The 20154-nt window shown below is 41.2% G+C and overlaps 1 protein-coding gene across 1 annotated transcript; it reads right to left on the bottom strand.

The window, feature by feature from the left end:
• Nucleotides 1-566: 566 nt before the first annotated feature.
• GDPD3 (glycerophosphodiester phosphodiesterase domain containing 3) lies at nucleotides 567-14051 on the bottom strand. The gene is made up of 10 exons (XM_014063451.2): nucleotides 13629-14051; nucleotides 13257-13299; nucleotides 13027-13162; nucleotides 11805-11850; nucleotides 11553-11671; nucleotides 9440-9529; nucleotides 8467-8600; nucleotides 2492-2551; nucleotides 2132-2183; nucleotides 567-818 (listed from the first exon to the last, which is right to left on the bottom strand). Exons 1-10 carry the CDS (start codon nucleotides 13768-13770, stop codon nucleotides 681-683), a joined length of 960 nt encoding a protein of 319 aa, XP_013918926.1. The 5' UTR covers nucleotides 13771-14051; the 3' UTR covers nucleotides 567-680.
• Nucleotides 14052-20154: the final 6103 nt, after the last annotated feature.

The following is a 20154-nucleotide window of genomic DNA, read 5'->3' as shown; positions in this document are numbered from 1 at the left end:
AGCCATTTCCAAAGCTGGCTTTCATGCCTAAGACAGGACTAAAACTCACAATCTCCTAGTGATTGGCCCAAAGTCACCCAGCTGGCTTTCATGCCTAAGGTGGGACTAGAACTCACAATCTCCTAGTGATTGGTCTGAAGTCATGCAGCTGGCTCTCATGCCTAAGATGATACTACAACTCACAGTCTCCCGATGATTGGCCCAAAGTCACCCATTCAGTTTTTGTTTAAGGTGGGACTAGAATTCACCGTCTCCTGGTTTCTAGGCCAGCATCTTAACTACTATATCAAACCAGCATAGTGGCACATTTATTACAAAGGAAACACCCACCTCAGGAGGAAAAGGAAGCAGATCATTCTTTAATAAAACTTTTTTTATTTTTTTATTTGTTTTGCTGAGTGTTAATAAGAGAATTGTCTTCCTGCTTTGTCTGTTTAATCAACTTGAAAAAAAGTCAGTGTTTTTACAAGCAGGATTGTAGCAGAACAATGACCTCCCAGCCTCCTATATCTTCAGTCCCTTGCTACAGTGTATAACATATGTTACTTACTGAGAATGCCCCACACTGGTAACAGAATTGTTTATTTGTTTCAGAGTCTTCCTCTTACAGTATGCACAGGTGAAATATACTTTTGAGTTTCCTATCTTTCACATCATAATTCTTTTTCATTCATTACAATTTACGCATTGCAAGGTGGCAGAGGATGAGCATTTAGGTATTGTCGAAGATGAGTTGGGTAGTCAGAAATGACTCCGGAGGCTCCATAGCTAAAGGCTTCTTTATAATCCTTTTCTTCATTCAAAACCCAAAGGAGAGTCTAAAGAGAAAGTGGAAGAGGGAAAAACACAATCACAAAATGCAAACACTGGAAATAAAAGGACTGTGGCAAAAAAAAAAAAAAAAAAAGCCAAGAGAGTACCAAGAATAAGAGGTGCCTTTGCTGCAATACCAGAATTTCGGGAACACCACTTCATCACCCGTTAGTAGCCAAGTCAATGGCAATATTTTTGCAATAGTTCCATCTCAGGTTTTAATTCAGGCTCAGCCACTCTTGCCCTGGACATCGCACGCTTAGACTACTGCAATCCACTCTACTTGGAGCTACCCTTGAAGAGTATTTGGGAGCTACAGCTGAGACAAAATGCAGCAGTGCAAACAGTTTTAGAGGTCCCTAGAGTGGCCCAACTGAGCTTGTTGATCAGAAGGTTGGCAGTTCAGCGGTTTGAATTCCTAACGTTGTGTAACAGAGTGAGCTCACGTCACTTGTCCCAGCTTCTGCCAACCTAGCAGTTCAAAAGCACGTAAAAATACAAGTAGAAAAATAGGGACCACCTTTGGTGGGAAGGTAACAGTGTTCTGTGAGCCTTCAGTGCTTAGTCATGCCAGCCACATGACCACGGAGACGTCTTTGGACAGCGCTGGCTCTTCGGCTTTGAAACAGCCAGGAACAACTAGCACACATGTGCAGGGAACCTTTACAATTAGAATGGTCCATGTTACACCACTGCTATATGAACTGCATTGGTTGCTGATTTGCTTTCTGGTTGTTAGTCATTACCTTTAAAACCCTGTAAGGCATGGTCCAGGTTATCTGAGAAACAGGGATTGGCCCTTGCTACTTAGTCTGGGAGGAGGAGCCTGCTCTGGATTCTATTGGCCAAGGAATTGCAGCTGGTGAGAACCAGCAGAAAAGCCTTCCCAGCTGTGGCTCCTGCTCTTTGGAACATCATGCCCCTTGAAGTGAGATCTGCCCTCACCCTTTTGGCCTTCCGAAGGAACCAGGAGACCTGCCAACTGGCCTGGGACCCCAATGGGAGGTCATCTCATTTCCGAGGTGGCTGGTGGACTATTAGAAGGCCCCACCTCCACCCTGCATAGACATTTTATTTAATTTGCTTTGCTATTTAACGTAGTGTTTTAACTTTGATGTCCCGTGTTTTGCTCTTTTGATGTATTACTTGCTTTACATTGATGTTTATAACATTGTAAGCCACGCAGAGTTGCTTAATAATGAGATGAGTGGCATATAAATTTAATAAATGAACACACAATAAATAATTCTGATCATCCCCATGAGTAGAGACTAGCATGCCACCCAAATTTTTGATTTCTCAGCTTTCCCCAACATACTTGTATTCCTCTGTCTTCCAGATGTTTAAACAGCTGTTTATGCATTGTCAGCCTGTTGGGAAAGGAAAGAAATAGCAATACAAAAGGTTTAGGTATAAGTCACTCCGCTTTATCTTTCGTAGAGCCCAGCAGAAAAAGAGGGGGGAAATAGATATGAGAAAAATCAAGATATTCTATGTAGTGTCACTTGGGGAGAAAGAAGTCATTTTTCTGATATTTATTGTCTCTAGCAGGAAAATAGCTGGTTTGTGTTATGAGTTTCATTAAGAGCCCTCCTGCTGGGAAAGGAGAGAAGGTGATGAAGGAAAGGAATACTTAATAAGAATGAAATAATTAAAACCATGGCTCTGTGTCACTCACTTGGTGGTAACTTTTGCCAGTAGTGATCCACATATGCCCTTTTTCACTGGAAAATACGTCCTAGGATTAAACAAAACAAAAAGGTGGCAAAATTAACAAGCTCCTGAGAACTGCTGGTTTCCTGCTATTCCTCCTCTAAAATATTGGATCCCACACTTTTTCCAAAGAAGTAATTCCATGAATTACAAAACATATAACAAATGTATCTCATCTTTGACAGGCAAAACTCTCAGAATAATTTTACACACCGGCACTGTTTTTCTTCACAACTAAAATTTTACAGAACATGAAAGAGAATATATGAGGAAGATCAGCTTAATTTAATTGTCCAATTAACTTGGGTGTTAGTCACATTTTAGGGAGATCTGTTAGATCTGATGTAATTGGATGCCTTATGTCATAGATCCTTTGTTAAACTGCACCCAGTTTGATTGATCTAGTCTCAAGGGCTGGAACAGAGAAGCACTGGACCCTGGACAGATTGTCTCCCTATAAGAGGGACAGATCCTTTATTTGGTAAAAAACAAAGTGATGTGTGAGTACTTTCTATATTCAATTCTATTGTTATCTCTGCACCATTATCCCATGATGACTATTGCAATATAGTATTAATTTTCAATTATTATTACAATGGCAGTGATTTTACTAGTATTATTCTGAGAGCCAGTTTAGCCGTGACCCGTCAAAAGCGCGGAGGACAAAATCGCGCTCGACGAAAGCGCGCATGTGACGTCATCACAGCGCGACGAAAAAAATTAAAAATTGAAATAAAATTAAAATTAAAGCAAGCCGATTCACATAAAGGTAAGGGTTAGGTTAAGGGTTAGGGTTAGGGTTAGGTTAAGGGTTAGGGTCAGGTTTAGAGCGTTAGCGTTAGGTTTAGCGTTAGGTTAAGGGTTAGCGTTAGGTTTTTCATTACGTTAACGGTTAGGTTTAGGGTTAGATTTAGGGTTAGGTTAAGGGTTAGGTTTAGGGTTAGGTTTAGGGTTAGGTTTGGGGGGGTTAGGGGAAGGTTTTAGCTTTATTTTTACATTTTTCGATCACAGCGCGATGTTTTCGTCGCGCTGTGATGACGTCAAATGCGCGCTTTCGTCGAGCGCGATTTTGTCCTCCGCGATTTTGTGGTGGAACCCAGTTTAGCATTGTGGTTAAGGCATCTGGCTCAAAACCAGGAGACTGGGATTTCTAGTCCTGCCTTAGGCACAAACCAGTTGGGTGACCTTGGGCAAGTCATTTTCTCTCAGCCTTAGGAAGGAGTCTGTGACAAAACACTTTTGAAAAACCTTGCCAAGAAAACCACAGGGACTTATCCAGGCAAATCTCTGAGAATTAGCAATAGCACTTACTTATATTCCACTTCACAGTGCTTTACAGCCCTCTCTAAGTGGTTTACAGAGTCAGCATATTGCCCCCAGCAGACTGAGTCCTCATTTTACCCACCTTGGAAAGATGGAAGACTGAGTCAACCTTGAGCCTGGTGAGATTTGAACTGTCAAATTGCAGGCAGCCGATAGGCAGCAGAAGTAGTCTGCATCACTACACTCTAACCCTGTGATAGCGAACCTATGGAACCTGTGCCAGAGGTGGTACACAGAGCCCTCTCTGTGGGCACAGGTGGTGTCACCAACTGGCCTTTGCGGGCACTGGAATGTTGGAAAATGGCCTGAAAAATGGCCAAAAATCAGGGCATTTGGGGGGCATTTTCAGGGCATTTTCGGGCCGTTTTCAGGACATTTTCCAAGCTATTTTGGCCCAGAAAAATGGCCTGAGAAATGCTCCCCAAAACAGCCTGGAAACGGCCTGAAAAATGGTTTTAAAAAAACAGGAATATATGCGCCGGCCAGCTGGTCTTTCTATGCTCTGGTATGCACGAAGACCAGCTGGTGGCATGCATGCCAGAAACCCAAAGACCAGCTGGTGGCACACACATGCACACCAGCCAGATGGTTTTCGGGTTTCTGGCACTCTGGCATGCACACATGCATGCATGTTCCAGTTTGGACGGTGCTGAAAAGGTTTGCCATCACCATTGCGCCACTATGGCTCTTTTCCCTTTCAATTAGACAAGATTGAAAGGTGGTTGGATTGTTTTGTTACAATTTCTGTACAGGTTGTCCTCACTTGATGTGATGAAATGTGTACCTGCAGGAACAAACAGGGAGACATTTGGCTTTCTTAGAAAGATACTCAGATTAAGAGATTACGCCACCTTTTTTTTCTGGGAAAATTCTGGGCTTTCAAAAGTCTCTCTCTCTCTCTGTGCTCTTCCAAGTACACTTTCCATCATACTAATGTCCATTCATTTGGTGACTGTTCAAAGTTATGACTGAAAAAAAAGTGACTTAGGGCTGATTCTTGCACTCACGACTGCTTCATCACCCTGACAGTCTCCCAAGTGTGGCCAATTGTATAACAGCCATTTGTGGCCTTCCATCCAGTTTCCAAGATGCAAAGTCAGTGAGGAATCTGGCAGGGAAGGTCGCAAGTTGCAGTCATGTGATGTTTTGTTTAACAACCACAGGGATTCACTTAATGACTACAGCAAAAAAAAAGTAAAATTGAGTGTGGTCTTGTGATTCCTCACTTAATTACTGTACTACTTGATGAACTTTCCCGTTCCCTGTTATAGTCATAAGTTGAGGACTATCTGCATAACAGGGGTCAGCCACCCATTCTGGCTGGGAAATTCTGGGAGTTGAACTCCACGTGTCTTAAAGTTGCCAAGATTGGGAACCCGTTGCATACTACGCTTGATACTACTACTACTATACATCAACATTTCTTTCTTAAGTCTGTTCTGTCTTAAGTTGCCTCTGAGATTTCATAATTTTCCCTCTGTTAACGGCTACCCGTAGAGCTCTTGCAATTTTTTTATATTGTGCTTTGTGTTGCTGTCTTGCTATACTTCTCCACCCCACCCTTTTGCATACTTCACTCTGAAGGAAAATGCCATCTTTTGTTTGGCTGCTGTACTGTTGGCTGGTGGTTGCAGAGCCGGAAAAGAACATCTCCTTTGTTCTCCTCCCACACCTGGGTGAAGTTTGCAGCTTTATTGGCAACTCTTGTGATGCAGGATAGAAGGCTCCCATGGGAGGAGGAGGAGAAGACAACAGGTGTCTGCAATTTTGCTAAGCAGTTTCTCTTCCACACCTGCTTCTAACATTTTTCTTCAGTATTTCTTTTAGACATTGGAGCATCAGAGAGATTCAATTAATTCTACTGGAAGGTTTGGTTGATGGGTGTTTTTTTGTTTTTGCTTTTGTGGTTTTTCATGTTTTATTACTTCCTGCTTCTCAAAGAGTCAACATTATGCCTCCTTAAAAAAAAAACCAGATTCCAGTCCTTTCTTGTTATGCTACACCGCAACTGCCTCTAAAGAGCCAATTTAACTGTTGTTCTTCTGTTGATGTTCAGTGAAATGTTTACTAGTTCTAGCAGTGGCAAGGGGAGAAGCTGATTAAGAAGTGGGGAAAGAGTACAGTATTCATATTTCAATCAATCACAGTAGAGCTGGAAGGGACTTTGGAGGTCTTCTAGTCCAACCCCCTGCTCAAGCAGGAGATCCTATACTATTTCAGCAGTAGTGGGTTGCAGGCAGTACGCCGGTACGGGCATACCGGAGCCTGCCAGGAGCACCGTATACCGTTACAGTGCTGTAGAGTGCTCACCCGCCTGCCCGAGCTCCATACCGGTCTTTTAAGCCTTTGGCACATCTGTGCATGCGCATGGCACATACAACGCCTGTGTGATGCTCCGTTGAGCAGCTAGAGCATCGTGGAGGCTTGCGAAGGTGCTAAGACACATGCGTGTGCTGTGCCTGTGTGTGCTGCGCACGTCCATGTACTGGTTGGAATGGGATCTGGAACCCACCACTGCATTTCAAACAGGTGGCTGTCCTGTATTTTCTTAAAAACCTCCAATGATAAAGCACCCACAACTTCTGAAGGCAAGCTGTTTCACAGGTTAATTGTTCTCACTGTCATGAAGTTTCTCCTTAATTCCAAGTTGCTTCTCTCCTTGATTAGTTTCCATCCATGGTTTCTTGTCCTGCCTTCTGGTGTTTGGAAAATAGGTTGACCCCCTCTTCTTTGAGGCAGCCCTTCAAATACTGGAATAGTGCTATTATGTCACTCCTAGTCCTTCTTTTCTCTAGACCAGGGGTGTCAAACTCAGGGCACGCGGGCCTGATGCGTCATACGCTGGTCACGCCCAGTTTAGCAAAGGGGGGGGAAATTCACGATACATCGCAAGTTGCCTCTGTTTGATTATATTTTATTCTTTTGCCAGTTGCCATTTCTCACATTCAATTTTACATGCTATCCTGAGCTTGCTGTTAATCAATGACTATGCAGCATGTATTAATGAGCCATTAATTGTCTTGTAGTTAAGGCACCAGGCATGGAAGCCAGCTGGGTGATTTTGGACTAATTGCCAGGAGACTGTGAGTCCCACCTTAGGAATGAAAGCTGGCTGAGTGACTTTAGGCCAATCACCAGGAGATGATGAGTTCTAATCCCACTTTAGGAAGGCCCCATGATGACATGAGTTTGACATACTCTAGTCTAGACTAAACAACTACATTTATTTGTTTTCCATTTTTATTATTTTTTATAAATAACTCAAGGTCGGGAGTACACCAATTACTTTTTTCTCTTCCTAATTTTCCCTTCAAAGGCAATCCTGCACAGAGGGTTGGATTGAGAGAGAGTGACTTTCACAAAGTCATCCAACTGGCTTCCATTCCTAAGGTGGGAGTAGAACTCACAGTCTCCTGGCAATTAGTCCAAAGTCACCCAGATGGCTTCCATGCCTGGTGCCTTAACTACAAGACAATTAATGGTTCATTAATACATGCTGCATAGTCACCGATTAATGTCTAGCTCAGGGTAGCATATAAAGTGGAATGTGACAAATGGCAACTGGCAAAACAATAAAATATAATCAAACAGAGGCAACTTGCAGACAGAAACAATCGATCCAGAATCTCTTGACCAAATGCCTGGGGAAGGCCAGTCTTCATTGCCTTTCAGAAGACAGGCAGAAGATGGGGCCATTTGGATCTTGGAAAAACGTTGTTCCATAGGAGAGACACAGAAACAGAAAAGGCACATGGCTTGGGTCCCATCAGATGACATTGATTAATGGATGGCTCCTGACACATGTCAACCCTATCAGATTGTAAAGGTAGTCCTTTACAACCACAATTGGGCCCAAAATTTCTGTTGTTAAGTGAGACACTTGTTAAGTGAGTTTTGCTCCATTTTACGACCTTTCTTGCCACAGTAGTCAAGTGATTCACTACAGTTGATAAGTGAGTAACCCAGTTGTTAAGTGAATCTGGCTTCCCCTCTGATGTTGCTTGTTGTAAGGTCTCAAAAGGTGACCACATGACCTAGGGACACAGCAATGGTCATAAATATGAACAGTTCTTAAACATCTGAATTTTGTTCACATGATCATGGGGATGCTGGAGAGGTTGTAACTGAAAAATGGTTATAGGTCCCATTTTTCATGCCGTTGTAACTTTGAACAGTCACTAAGCAAATTGTTGTAAGTCAGGGTTACCTGTATTGGATAAGCTGGTGTAGCTGGAAATTGGTTGTCTCATAAATAACCCTGCCCTGTAGCATGATCAAGCCAAAGCAAAGGGTTTAAGAGGACAGCATTGGCCGTGGCTCATTGGGACTAAAAGACCAATTGTCCTCACTTCTCTGCTCTCCTCAGTTGAAAATTCCTGGATGCTGGCTAGCTGCTTGTCCTGCAGAAGGGCCACTGTCATGTGGATGCAAAGGTTGCCCAGATACCCTCCCTTTTCCCAGATCAGCTTGCCAGGAAAGTCTCTCCAAATAGGCTCTATTTAAAGGGGAGAGCAAGTGTGGCACACGACTTCCAAAGGCTGATCATTAGGTAGATGATCACATTTCTAAGTCTGCATGCTTTTCTGCCTAAATCCCACCCTTGCTAGTGACTGTCACCTGTTTATGATTGAGGGCAGCACGAATTCAAGGAACGATTCCTTCAGAGGGAAGAAGGGCAGGAGTCCAAGGTACCAGAGTCCAAGCATTAAGAGGCCTCTCTTAGCGGAGAAGGTGTAGGGCATGTCTTTATTCTGGAGGGATAAATAAAACTTTATTTATTTATTTATTTTAGACAGTGGACTTGTCATTTCTAGACTTCATTGCTGGGAAGGTTGTTGCACTTCATCTCACAGCTTCAGGGAAGTAGGAAGATTCAGGGAAAATATCGTTCTTGCCCTGGCTTGACAAAACACAACTGCTTAACACAGTCTTTCCACCTTGGTTGGTGGATTTAGGGAGCTGCTGTCTAATGCTTAGGCAGAATTGGAAAAAGCAAGTGTAACAAGTTGGTCTACAAAAAAAGCTTAAGAACAGAAAGGAAGAAGGGAGGGGACCTTCATTTAACCATGATCTAATACATTACAGGTAATCCTTGACTTATGACCACAACTGGGATGGGAATTTCCGTCAAACCAGGGGGTGGTGTTAAGTGAGTCATGTCTAATTTTATGACTTTTTTTGCTGTGGTTGTTAAGTGAATCACACACTAGTTAAAGTCAATGGGCTTCCCCCATTGACTTCGCTTGTCAGAAGCTGGCTAGGAAAGTTGTAATCTCATGACTTTAGGACACTTCAATGGTCATAAATACAGAGCAGTTACCAAGCGCCTGAACTTGTGACCGTCGGGAAGACTACAATGGTTGTAAAGTGACCAGTTGTAAGTCACTTTTTTCAGTATCATGGTAACTTGGTCACTAAACAAAGGCTTGTAAGTCAAAAATTACCTGCATCAAGGAGTACTTTATTTATTGCTAAATAAATAAATCTTTAAAAAAACTTACATATGTTTATACAGTCTGAAGCTTTAAGCAAAAAAAAGGGTTTGTAAACATAAAATGTGAAAGGGGGGAAAAACACTTTTGATACGTACAGCTTTATGGCATTTTTTCAGTATTTGAGAATCGAAGGAGGCCCAGATGCTGATGTGGGAACGATTGTATTGATCAACAAGACGTGCTACCTGGAAGATGGAAAAAACAACACATCCTCAAATAATGGATTCCTAGAGGAATGTCAGTTTTTAGTTGCACAATTGCCTCTTGTGGAAACTGAATAAGACGCACCAATCAGATGGGAGGCAGCAGAGTCTGAAGGCACCGTGGCTACCTGTCCTCTCGGTTCAAGGAGGACCTTAAGCTGATTGTGGCTCTCTTTCTTTATTTACTGTCTCTGAAGCTTCCAAGTACATACTAGCAAAAATTACAGGCACTCATTTGACTTATGACCACAATGGGGACTATAATTTTCATTGATAAGGTAGTTGTTAAGTGAGTTGTGCCCAATTTTACAAACTCTTTTCCCATAGTTAAACGAATCACTGCAGTTGTTAAGTGAATACAGTAGTGATCAAAATTGTGGAAACCTTTTACGAAAGTGTATTTTTCAGGTTTTATGTCTAATAACCACTTATTTTTGGAGTAGTACCATAAAATTATATATCAATGGAAAGATAACTTAATCAAGAGTGTAATGCAACAAGGTTTGTTCAATTATCTGTATTCTATGAAAAGTTATAGCCAAATAACCAGAAAAAGGAAGCACAACTTGCTTAGGTTGATATCAGGTAGCTTTCCTTCATCTGATTATAGCCAATGAGCATGAGTGTTTAGAGAGCCAATCAGGTGTCTTCTTGTTTTGGCAATGAGCCAATTAGATCACAGTAGAATTCAGTTATTGATGTTATGTATTGAAGCTGAGGGGAGGACATTTCTCAGTATGTTATGTGATTGCTATCAAGTTGGTTGGGTTTTCCCCCCCCCTGTTCTTTCATTTAGTGAGCTTGTAAAAAAATTAATGGTGCAAAGAGTTGACTAGTCACCCAGAAAGCGATGTAAAATAGTATTATTAAGTGAACAAGGTTACAGTTATAAAGAAATTAGAACAAAAATTGGTGGAAACTTAACCAAAGATGGCATTTCTAAGTTTTTGAAGAGGTATAAGGAGACTCAGTCACTACAAAACCACTCTGGTAAAGGCAGAAAAAGGTGCACAACAACAAGGGATGATAGAAGAATTAAGAGAACGTGCCTACGTGACAGAAGAAAATCAGCTGGGTATATACAAGATGAAATATTTTACAGAATATTCTATTCCTATTCTATTTATTATATTCTAATAGAATGGAATAGAATAGAATGGAATAGAATAGAATAGAATAGAATAGAACAGAACATTTTTATTGGCCAAGTGTGATTGGACACACAAGGAATAGCTCTACTATTACTGTATTTTTGTTTACTACAAAAATACAAAGTGTCTTACATCTTAATTGATCAGGGATTTTCAAGTTAAATACGTCTTTATGTGTGGAGAAACGTTTGGTGAATGTAGCTTCATGTTGACAAGTATAAAAGTGAACATAAATCTGTAAGAGAGATCTAAAGACTGGAATGTTGAACACTGACCAAGATCTGTGCTCCATGAGAAATATGCTGGCAGTGTTGGACAGGAAAGAAATTTGATTGGTTTTCAGTTGGTTTTCAGACAAATGGTTGTCCAATCTCTTCTTAAAAACCTCCTGTGTTGGAGCTTTCACAACTTCTGGAGGCAAGTTGTTCCACTGATTAATTGTTCTAACTGTCAGGAAATTGCTCTTTAGGAGCAAGGTTGCTTCTTCCCTTGATTAGTTTCCACCCATTGCTTCTTGTCCTGCCCTTAGGAATGAATGAGAATAGATTGACTCCCTCTTTTCTGTGGCAACCCCTGGGATATTGGAACACTATTATCATGTCACCCCGAGTCCTTCTTCTCATTAAACTAGACATACCCAGTTCCTGCAACCGTTCTTCAAATGTTTTAGCCTCCAGTCCCCTAATCATCTTTGTTGCTCTTCTCTGCACTCTTTCTAGAGTCTCCACATCTTTTGTACATTGTGGTGATCAAAACGGAATGCAGTATTCCAAGTGTGCCCTTACCAAGGCATTATAAAATGTTATTAACACTTCACATAATCTTGATTCTATCTTACCTTATTGATTTCTTACCTTATTGATGAGCTCATCATTATCTTCTTTAATTTCAATATTAATAGGGACTCCAGGGAATTGCTCAAAAATGTCTTCCAAACGAGGAATCTGGTGATCAGTACCATGTGAGAAGCTTCCTGTTAGGAAGGGTAAGGTTGAGGGTAGCTGCCAAGAACTGAGCATTTTTCTCAAGAGACAAAGAGAACCAATGGTTTGCCTTATTTTCTACCACAGTACATTTTCCCCAAAGCAACTCGTTGTCCTACTCACCTGGAGAAAACTGCACCTCCAGAGAAGGCAGATAGCGTGGCAAATCCTAGGGAACACAACCAGTGAGAATAAGAAGTAAGAGTGGCTTTGAGATTTGCTGTGTGTGTTGAAGGGAGGAAATGAAGAGCAGAGTTTGGAGTCCTAGAAGTTTGGGGAAAAGCTCTTTAATTCTCCCCAAAGTGCTATAGCCATTGTTTAAAGGAAGTAATACGGAAGTTATTTTGTTTCCGGTAAGTGTGTAAAGGTGTTGGGGTGTGGTGGTTAGAAGCAAGGGTGGGTCCCACTGCCGATGGTACTGGTTTGCTGCGTATGCAGTTCATTGTAAATTGTTCTATGCATGCACAGACCATGAAAAACTAATAACAAACATGCTGGCAATGGCAGCAGAGACCAGGGAACCGGTTCAGGGGCACAGCCAGCCTGGGTCGCTGCTGGTTCTGAGACCAAGTCAGATTACCAATACCGGTTCGCCTAAACCAGGGCAAACCGGTAGAAACCCACCTCTGGTTAGAATGCTGAGATAACAGGAGCAATACTTTCATCCAAATGACAAAAGCAGTCTTATTCTGTTGTGACCCAAGCTTCACCTCTTTTGTTATGTGCTTGCAATACCAGGTTACACTCTCAACAGTGGTGAAGCTTGCATTGTGATGGCACAATGGTGGTTTCGTCATTTCATCATCACAATGGTGTCCAACTCAAACACAAATCCACTCCCAATCATAAATTTCACAAGGTGACTTTGGGTAAATCACACATTCTCCATCTAACCTACAGTAATTCAATGGGATTTTTTTTTTAAAGTGTTAACAATGGAGGATGTTATCTATTCCACCTGAATTTCTAGAGGAAAGGCAGGACTTATATCTAATGAGATTATATAATGAGAAACAGCCTGGGAACATCACTGCAAAGTCATGTCCAACCCATCGCGACCCCATGGACCACGTGCCTCCAGGTCTTTCTATCCTCTATCATCCCCCGGAGTCCATTTAAGCTCAGGCCTACTTCTTCGGTGACTCCATCCAGCCACCTCATTCTCTGACATCCCCTTCTTCTTTTGCCCTCAATCTTTCCCAGCATTAGGCTTTTCTCCAGGGAGTCCTTTCATCTCATTAGGTGGCCAACATCACTTACATAGCCATAAAATCTGTCACCACATGGAACTGAATAATACCCAAAAGGCAGGGCATGTGGGGACCAAGGACTTAGAGATGCTCACCTCATAGTATGTGTGGCTGATATCAATGTTGTGTCCCGTCTGGCGTTTCAGATTTTCATCATGGGACACAACCACAATCCCATCTTTGGTTATGTGGCAATCAAGTTCAAGCAGGTTTGTCCCTTGGCTCATTGCACTGGGAAGATGCAAAGATTGGCAAGAGAAGTTGAAGGGCAGGAACAGTGCACAAGAAGGGCAAGTTGAGATAGAGTGGCGATTGCATTACTCACTTTTTAAAGGCACCCAAAGTGTTCTCAATCTGCTCTCCAGCACCTGAAGAGGAAATCAGATTCCGAGCAATTTTATTTCAGGTACTCTGCCTCCAAAAGAATATCAAGCTGTTCTGCTTTGTGCTTTAGGAATGCGGCTTTACAAGTCTTGGGACTATTGTGGAACAGAAAGTAATGCAAATATCCCACCTGCCCACTTCTCAGGAAGAGAAGCAGAGGGAAGAAATCTCACAACTTATTTCCTTTTCTCTCTGCTTCCCCCATTCACCTTTGCCTTGCAGCTGCGGTGCGCATGCTGAGCTCTTCAGCCTCCCTCTCGGTGCCCCCAAAAGCCCTTCCATCCAGACACCCAATTTACATCACAGAACTTACCACCCCTGTGGGAGACATGTAAGCATCGAACGGGAAACCTGCGTGGTTTGTGAAGGAGATGTGGCTTCTTCCGAAGAGAGTAAGATAACACTGCATAGATTCCCAAGGCAGGTAGCCCATAGACGAGCAAGTGGCAGCTCATTGTGGTACGTGGGGGGTGAGGAAGCAGATGGCTAGTATTTCTGGGCTTGGTAAATTAAAGCAAGGAGCAGCAACCAGGACATTCAGATTCTCTGGAATGAAAGGCACTCTTGGTTTTCTTGCAGGGGTTAGGTCATCTGCGTAGAACCTGGTAAAACCCGGTGGGCGAAATCAGGTAGATTGGAATTCCTGATTTCCTGGATCCGTGAATCTTGAATGCTGTAGGTAAGCAAGTCAGTGATATTTCTGAAGGATAGGAGTAGGAAGAGATGGGCGTGTAGGAATAAAGTTCAGAAACTTATCCCTCCCCTTTGCTACCAGGACCTTCCCATCATCACTTACCTGTTGGCTCACCTAATACACACACACACACACACACACACACACAGAGTCATAAATGGGCACACATAATTGCATGGTTCAGTGCCTCCCAATCATCTGCCAACCTAGTTATCAGCCTTGTTAAATGTTATCATTTTGCCACTCCTGTGGAGGAAAAAAACCCCATTTTCTTGGCAGGAGAATTATGACAGGACTGGGCCTACTTGGTTTTACCTGCTTTACCTCAGGAATCAGACTCCACTTTCAGATCTGGACACCTGTCTCCGTCAACACCATACATACCTGGAGACCCCTGGAAGCCACACTTCCCATCAAGCCAGCAGATCCCATCTCCATAGTTACATAAACAAAGGAGGATTGATTTGTGGCCCATAGAACGGTTGCTTGCTTCAGAAAAGGGATCGGTTTATTCCTTAGAACAGCTATATGGAAAGAAAGCACAATATGTTCACCATACCTGCTGCTGTCTCTTTGTGGTTAGCTGATGGGATTTGTGTGTTTTAAAAACCCCACCATGTAAGTACAGTTTTCAATTTTTCCCAAGTGAAAGAATCTGGATCCCATCATTTGAAGAAATAATACACTCACTGTCCCCAAAAGGACATTCATATCTTTATACAGGTAGTCCTCAACTTACAACAGTTCACTTGGTGACTGTTCAAAGTTGAAACGACACTGAAAAAAAGTGGCTTATGACTATTTTTCACACTTACAACCGTTGCAGCATCCCCATGGTCACTTGATCAAATTTTGGATGCTTGGCAACTGACTCATCTTTATGATGGCTACAGTGTCCCTGGGGGTCGTGTGACCCCCTTTTGTGACTTTCCGACAAACAAAGTCAGTGGGGAGGCCAGATTTACTTAACAGTCACATTACTAACTAAACAACTACAGTGCTTCACCTTAACAACCGTGACAAGAAAGGTTGTAAAATTGGGGCAAAACACAAATGCCTCACTTAGCAACACAAATTTTAGGCTCAATTGTGGCTGTAAATTAAACGCATGTATTTTAAATTGCTTTTGTTAAAGGCTAAATGTTAAAAGCTTAATTAAAATTTCAATGATGCATCAGGTGCCCCACTAGATTGCTACAGTAATGAAAGTCTTTTTAACATGTATCTCATTGGACCTGACAAACTTGTATTTTTTTTCCTGATGTACCTTCCTGATGTCCACTTTGGTATCTATCCTATAATATATCTGTAGCAATTGGGGCATTGAAGTGTTGTTTTCCCTCTTAAACCTGTTGCCATAGATATAGCCCGACATGTTTCACGCTAGGGTATGGCCAGAAAATCCTTAGAGCAATATTTCTCAATCTTGGCAACTGTGCTAGCAAGGGAATTATTATGTTTGGTGAGTTCTCTGGGTAAAGAAAGTCCACCCACAGAGCAACAGCCCTGAAAAGGGCATGACATCGACCAGTTGCCTATAAACCAGTGTTTATCAACCTTGGCAGCTTAAAGATGGGTGGCCTTCGACTTCCAAGCTGGCGAATTCTGAGAGTTGCCAAGGTTGAAAAATAGTGCTCTAATCTGATACCCTTCGGGCACGTTGACATCTATCTCTCATTGCTGCCAGTCAGTTCTCATAAATTGTCTGTTGAAAAAGCTGCTTTTCAGTAATCAGCTACATTTTTCTGAATTATCTCTCAGGAGTAGGCTAGATTCTTCCTCATGAGATCTCCAAGCCCTGGACGTTCTCAAGGAGGGCAATGTTATCATCCACCTGAAACTCTTGGGTGAGATCATTTAGGAGTGATAGTCTGTGGGTGTAAAAAAATATGTAGATGATACTGACACATCTCTTGAAAGGTGTCAGTGTTCCTGCTGCTTTTCCCTATTCCATTTCCCCCTCCCACTTGCTGACAAGAACATTTGCCACCAACTCTTCTCCTGAACTTGTAGTAGGATGGGGTTGGTGATTCAACCCTGGATTAACATTATTTCTTTGAATTGTCAATCACCCCAAAGATTAATAATTCTGTGGATGTTTCCACTTAGACGTCATCAAATTGCTGCAGGGTGGAATCAAAACAAAATTCTCACTTGCAGTAATTGAGACGCTGTCAACTTGGTAGCATCTACAAAATATTTCATCACAGTACAGGTAGTCCTTGACTTACGACCATAACTGAGCCAAAAGTTTCTGTTGCTAAGTGGGCCAGTTGTTCAGTGAGTTTTGCCCCATTTTACAATCTTTCTTGCCACAGTTGTTAAATGAGTCATCACAATTCTTAAGTTAGCAAGTTAATAATAGGGTTGGGAAGGAAATCTGGCTTCCCCATTGACTTTGCTTGTCAGAAGGTCACAAAAGGTGATGACATGACACTGGGACACTGTAACCATCATAAATATGAATCAGTTGCCAAGCATGTGATCACGGGGATGCTGCAACGTTTGTGTGAAAAACCTTTTAAATGAGGTGTGATTAAAGTCATACCTCATTTAAAGGTTTCAGTGCCATTGTAACTTCAAATGGTAAATAAATAAGTAAATAAGTTGAGGATACCTGTCCTGATCTGATGTTAGGAAAAAAAGGTGATATATCTTGTAAAATGTAACATCTGGAGATATTATTGGAATTCCTGATTTTTTTCCCCACCAATGGGAACATTGATCTCCTTAAAGGCCTTTTGTCTGGTCATCCATGAGATATCGCAAAAAGATATCCAAAAAGAAACAGGCTGTGCCAGTGAGCTGTTCTATCTCTTGTAACTAAAACAAGCAGATTGCTGATCTTGACTGCATCATGCCAAGCCTCCTCCCTCTCCATGCCATCTACCATTTTTTTGAAGAAGCAAATTTTAAAAAAAGTTTTTGCACTCTGCAACCCCCCCACCCCAAAATGGCCTGTTTTTGTGAAAATGGGCCTGTCTTTTTTAAAGGCATGGATAGCCTATCGGAGACCTGTAGAGTGCTCCTGGGAGGTGTGGGGGAGGGGAAACTAGCAAAAAAACAGCCTATTTTTCACTCATTTCTGCCCTCCTCAGCCCCCAGGAGCTATCTGAAAGCTGCCTAAAAGCTATGCATGGCCATTTTGGTGAAAGGGGTGGGACTTCGGGACTCAGGAGGCAAAAAAATGCTGTATTCAGTGTATAAGATGCACCCAGATTTTCAGCCTCTTTTTTGAGGGAAAAGATGCATCTTATACTCCGAAAAATACGTTAAGTGGTCCACTGGAGATGTTTTCTACTAGGATGAAAGGGAAAATACTACTTTCACATTAGATGATCTTAAGCTGAGTTCAGATGTTTTGTTTGCCATGCCATAAATATTCATCCTTGTTTGTAGAGGACATGTCTCTTCAGGAAAAAAAAACACTGTTTAGACATGTCCTCTACAAACAACACGGAATATTTACGGCATGGCAAACAAGACACCTGGATGAACCTTACCTATGGAGATTCTCAGTCATCCAGGTCATGGTTGTCCCAAATGTGCACTTTCAAAAGGCAACTGGACTTTCTTTGTTCTTTTCCTTGCAGACATTTTGCTTCTCATCTGAGAAGCTCAGATCTGAAGAAGGTTCTTGGATGAGAAGCAAAACTTCTTCAAAAAAAAGCAAAGGAAGTTCAGTTGCCTTTTGAAAATGCATCTTTGGCCTAGATGTAGACCTGGTTACAATTCCCAACTATTCTCATCATTATGTTTATATAATTATACAACCTTACACGCCCCTACTTTGTAATTCTATCTTTAAATCTCAATAGTTTCCCATTGAAAGTATATTTCCTGTTCCCTCTTCATTTTTCCATATCTTGGTTTAGATTACCCTTAATTGTCTATAAATGGCAATCCTTACTGTTCAATGTTCATTACAATTCCCTTAATCTATTATAGATTAATAGATACACATCTCACTTTGTTCATCATCTTAAAAGTTCTATATATGTCCATGTTTCATATATTTTAATCCATGCTTAATTGTCCTTCTATTGTCCTTCTAATTGTCCTTCTATTGTCCTTCTATTGTCATATTCAATCAATTAGCAACTCTGTTTAATTATCATGTGTGAAAGTGAATCACAAACATCTGCTTTATCATCTTCCCATATCAGTTTCATATTTGTCCATATTCCATATGTTTTAACCTTTATTTATCTTTCCATTATCATATTCAGTCAGTTAGCAACTCACCTTATTGTCATATTTAGGAATAAATCCCTTATCTTACTTGGCTGTTCCGGCAGGCCTGGGGCTGTTGATCTAGATTGACCTTCAGCCCCATTAAGATCGAGTGCATGTTGTATCCTTCTTTTAACTCGTTTCTGTCCTGTATTTTAAACTTTTTAAAATGCTTTTAAACTGTTTTTATGTAAGCCGCCCAGAGTCCTTCGGGATTGGGCGGCATACAAATCTATTAAAATTGGAAATTGGAAATTTATATTTTCCCATATAACAATTTCTAATTGTCTGGTTTTTTTCCCTAGTAAGTCTTTTGTCCCACTTCTCTATACCTGCCTTCTCCCTTTGTTTTGACATGTCCACCCTCTTCAATTTTCCCCAAGCCTCCATCAATTAGGCAGGAGGTGGGGTGTTTAAAAGTATAATGACTATATTTGTATACTTTTTTGTTCTCTCTTTTAAAAAAAGGAGGAAGATATATGTTAAAATTAAATATGTATACTGAAAAGGAATTATAAATACAATCAATATAAAATGGAGCTTGCTCAGAAGTTGAAATACACCAAGTAAATAAGATGAAGAGTGTGAAGTAGAGGAGAGAGAGGGAAGAAGAGAGGGATAGGAGAGAGGGCAGGGGGGAAGAGGAGGAGAGAAAGGAGGAGTGGAAAGGGGAGAGAGGAGAAGGAGAGAGGAAGGGGAAGTAGAAAAGGGAAGGGTGACAGAGGGAAGAAAGGAGGTAGGGAAGAGGAGGAGGAGGAGGAGAGAGAAGAAAGTGACGGATAAGGTACAAATATGGTGTATGGAGAGCAGAAGAACCAATAATAGTTTTTGGGAGTTCATGGTAAGATGAATTGAGGTAAACATTTAATAATACAATATGATGTTGGCTATGTAATAGTATACATGTGATTATATGTTATGAAAATGAAAAAATAAAAAACTATATATATAAAAAAATGAAAAAAAATGAAATCAAAAATAAGAAAATGCATCTTTGGGACAGCCTTAAAGATTTTCTCCCACTCTGATAAAGAACTCCGAACAGATGCTTATTGTCCTCTATTCTGCTGCTACTGTTGTTCTGCACATCTAGAGCCTTCTTCCTTTCCCAAGTGGCTTTACTACACTTCTAAGCATTTCCTATTTTTACACCTGCACATCTGTCCCCTTCCATCTGCACTAATTTTCTTCCACCCCCTTCTGATTCTCAACCCCCCTCGCTGTTGTCCCTGTTTGATGATGCTTCTTGTTTGGATTAGAAAACCTGGTGGGGGGGGGGAGAAGTGGGGAAAGGATGCTAAGAAAGCTTTTGGATGCATAAATGCAGTTGCCTAGCAACTTTGGGGCCTATGATTACCCTTAATTCACTGTCCTAGAATAACCATAATGTATTCCCTTGGAAATTGTGAAAGATGAAATGAAACTTAAGATTGCTAGAAATATGACCTGGGGATGGCTTTATTTCTTACTTTAGTTTAAACCACCAAGATTAGTCGAGGATTCTAGTATTAAAGAAATTAATAGATAGTCTGGCCAAACTCTTTTAATCTAGGTCAATTGAGCCTCAAGTTTAAAGAAATGTTGGAAGCAGAAGGGTGTATTTGTCACTGGCTTATATACTTACAAGAAAGGAAAGATTTAATTTAGATTTTAAAAGTTACATGTTAAACAAGTAAAATTTGAGATTGTACTGCGTCCTAGTGATGAACATGTTATTGCAAAGGTTTATAAAATGTCAACATTTAATTTGGAAAATCAGTATGAGAAACAGTATGATTCAATAGTCAAGGAACTAAAGCTTGAGTAAACATGGGAGAACATATGGATGAAAGATTTAAAATTTAAACTGAATTATAATTTTAAAAAGCATTTCTTTAAAATGATGCCATTGGTATTTAATACCTGATAAATT

Source organism: Thamnophis sirtalis, unplaced genomic scaffold (assembly GCF_051295495.1).
Source record: "Thamnophis sirtalis isolate CommonGarterSnake01/CBP01778 unplaced genomic scaffold, rThaSir2_p1.2 scaffold_4, whole genome shotgun sequence".
NCBI lineage: Eukaryota > Metazoa > Chordata > Lepidosauria > Squamata > Natricidae > Thamnophis > Thamnophis sirtalis.
This window is presented reverse-complemented; position numbering and strand designations above follow the sequence as displayed.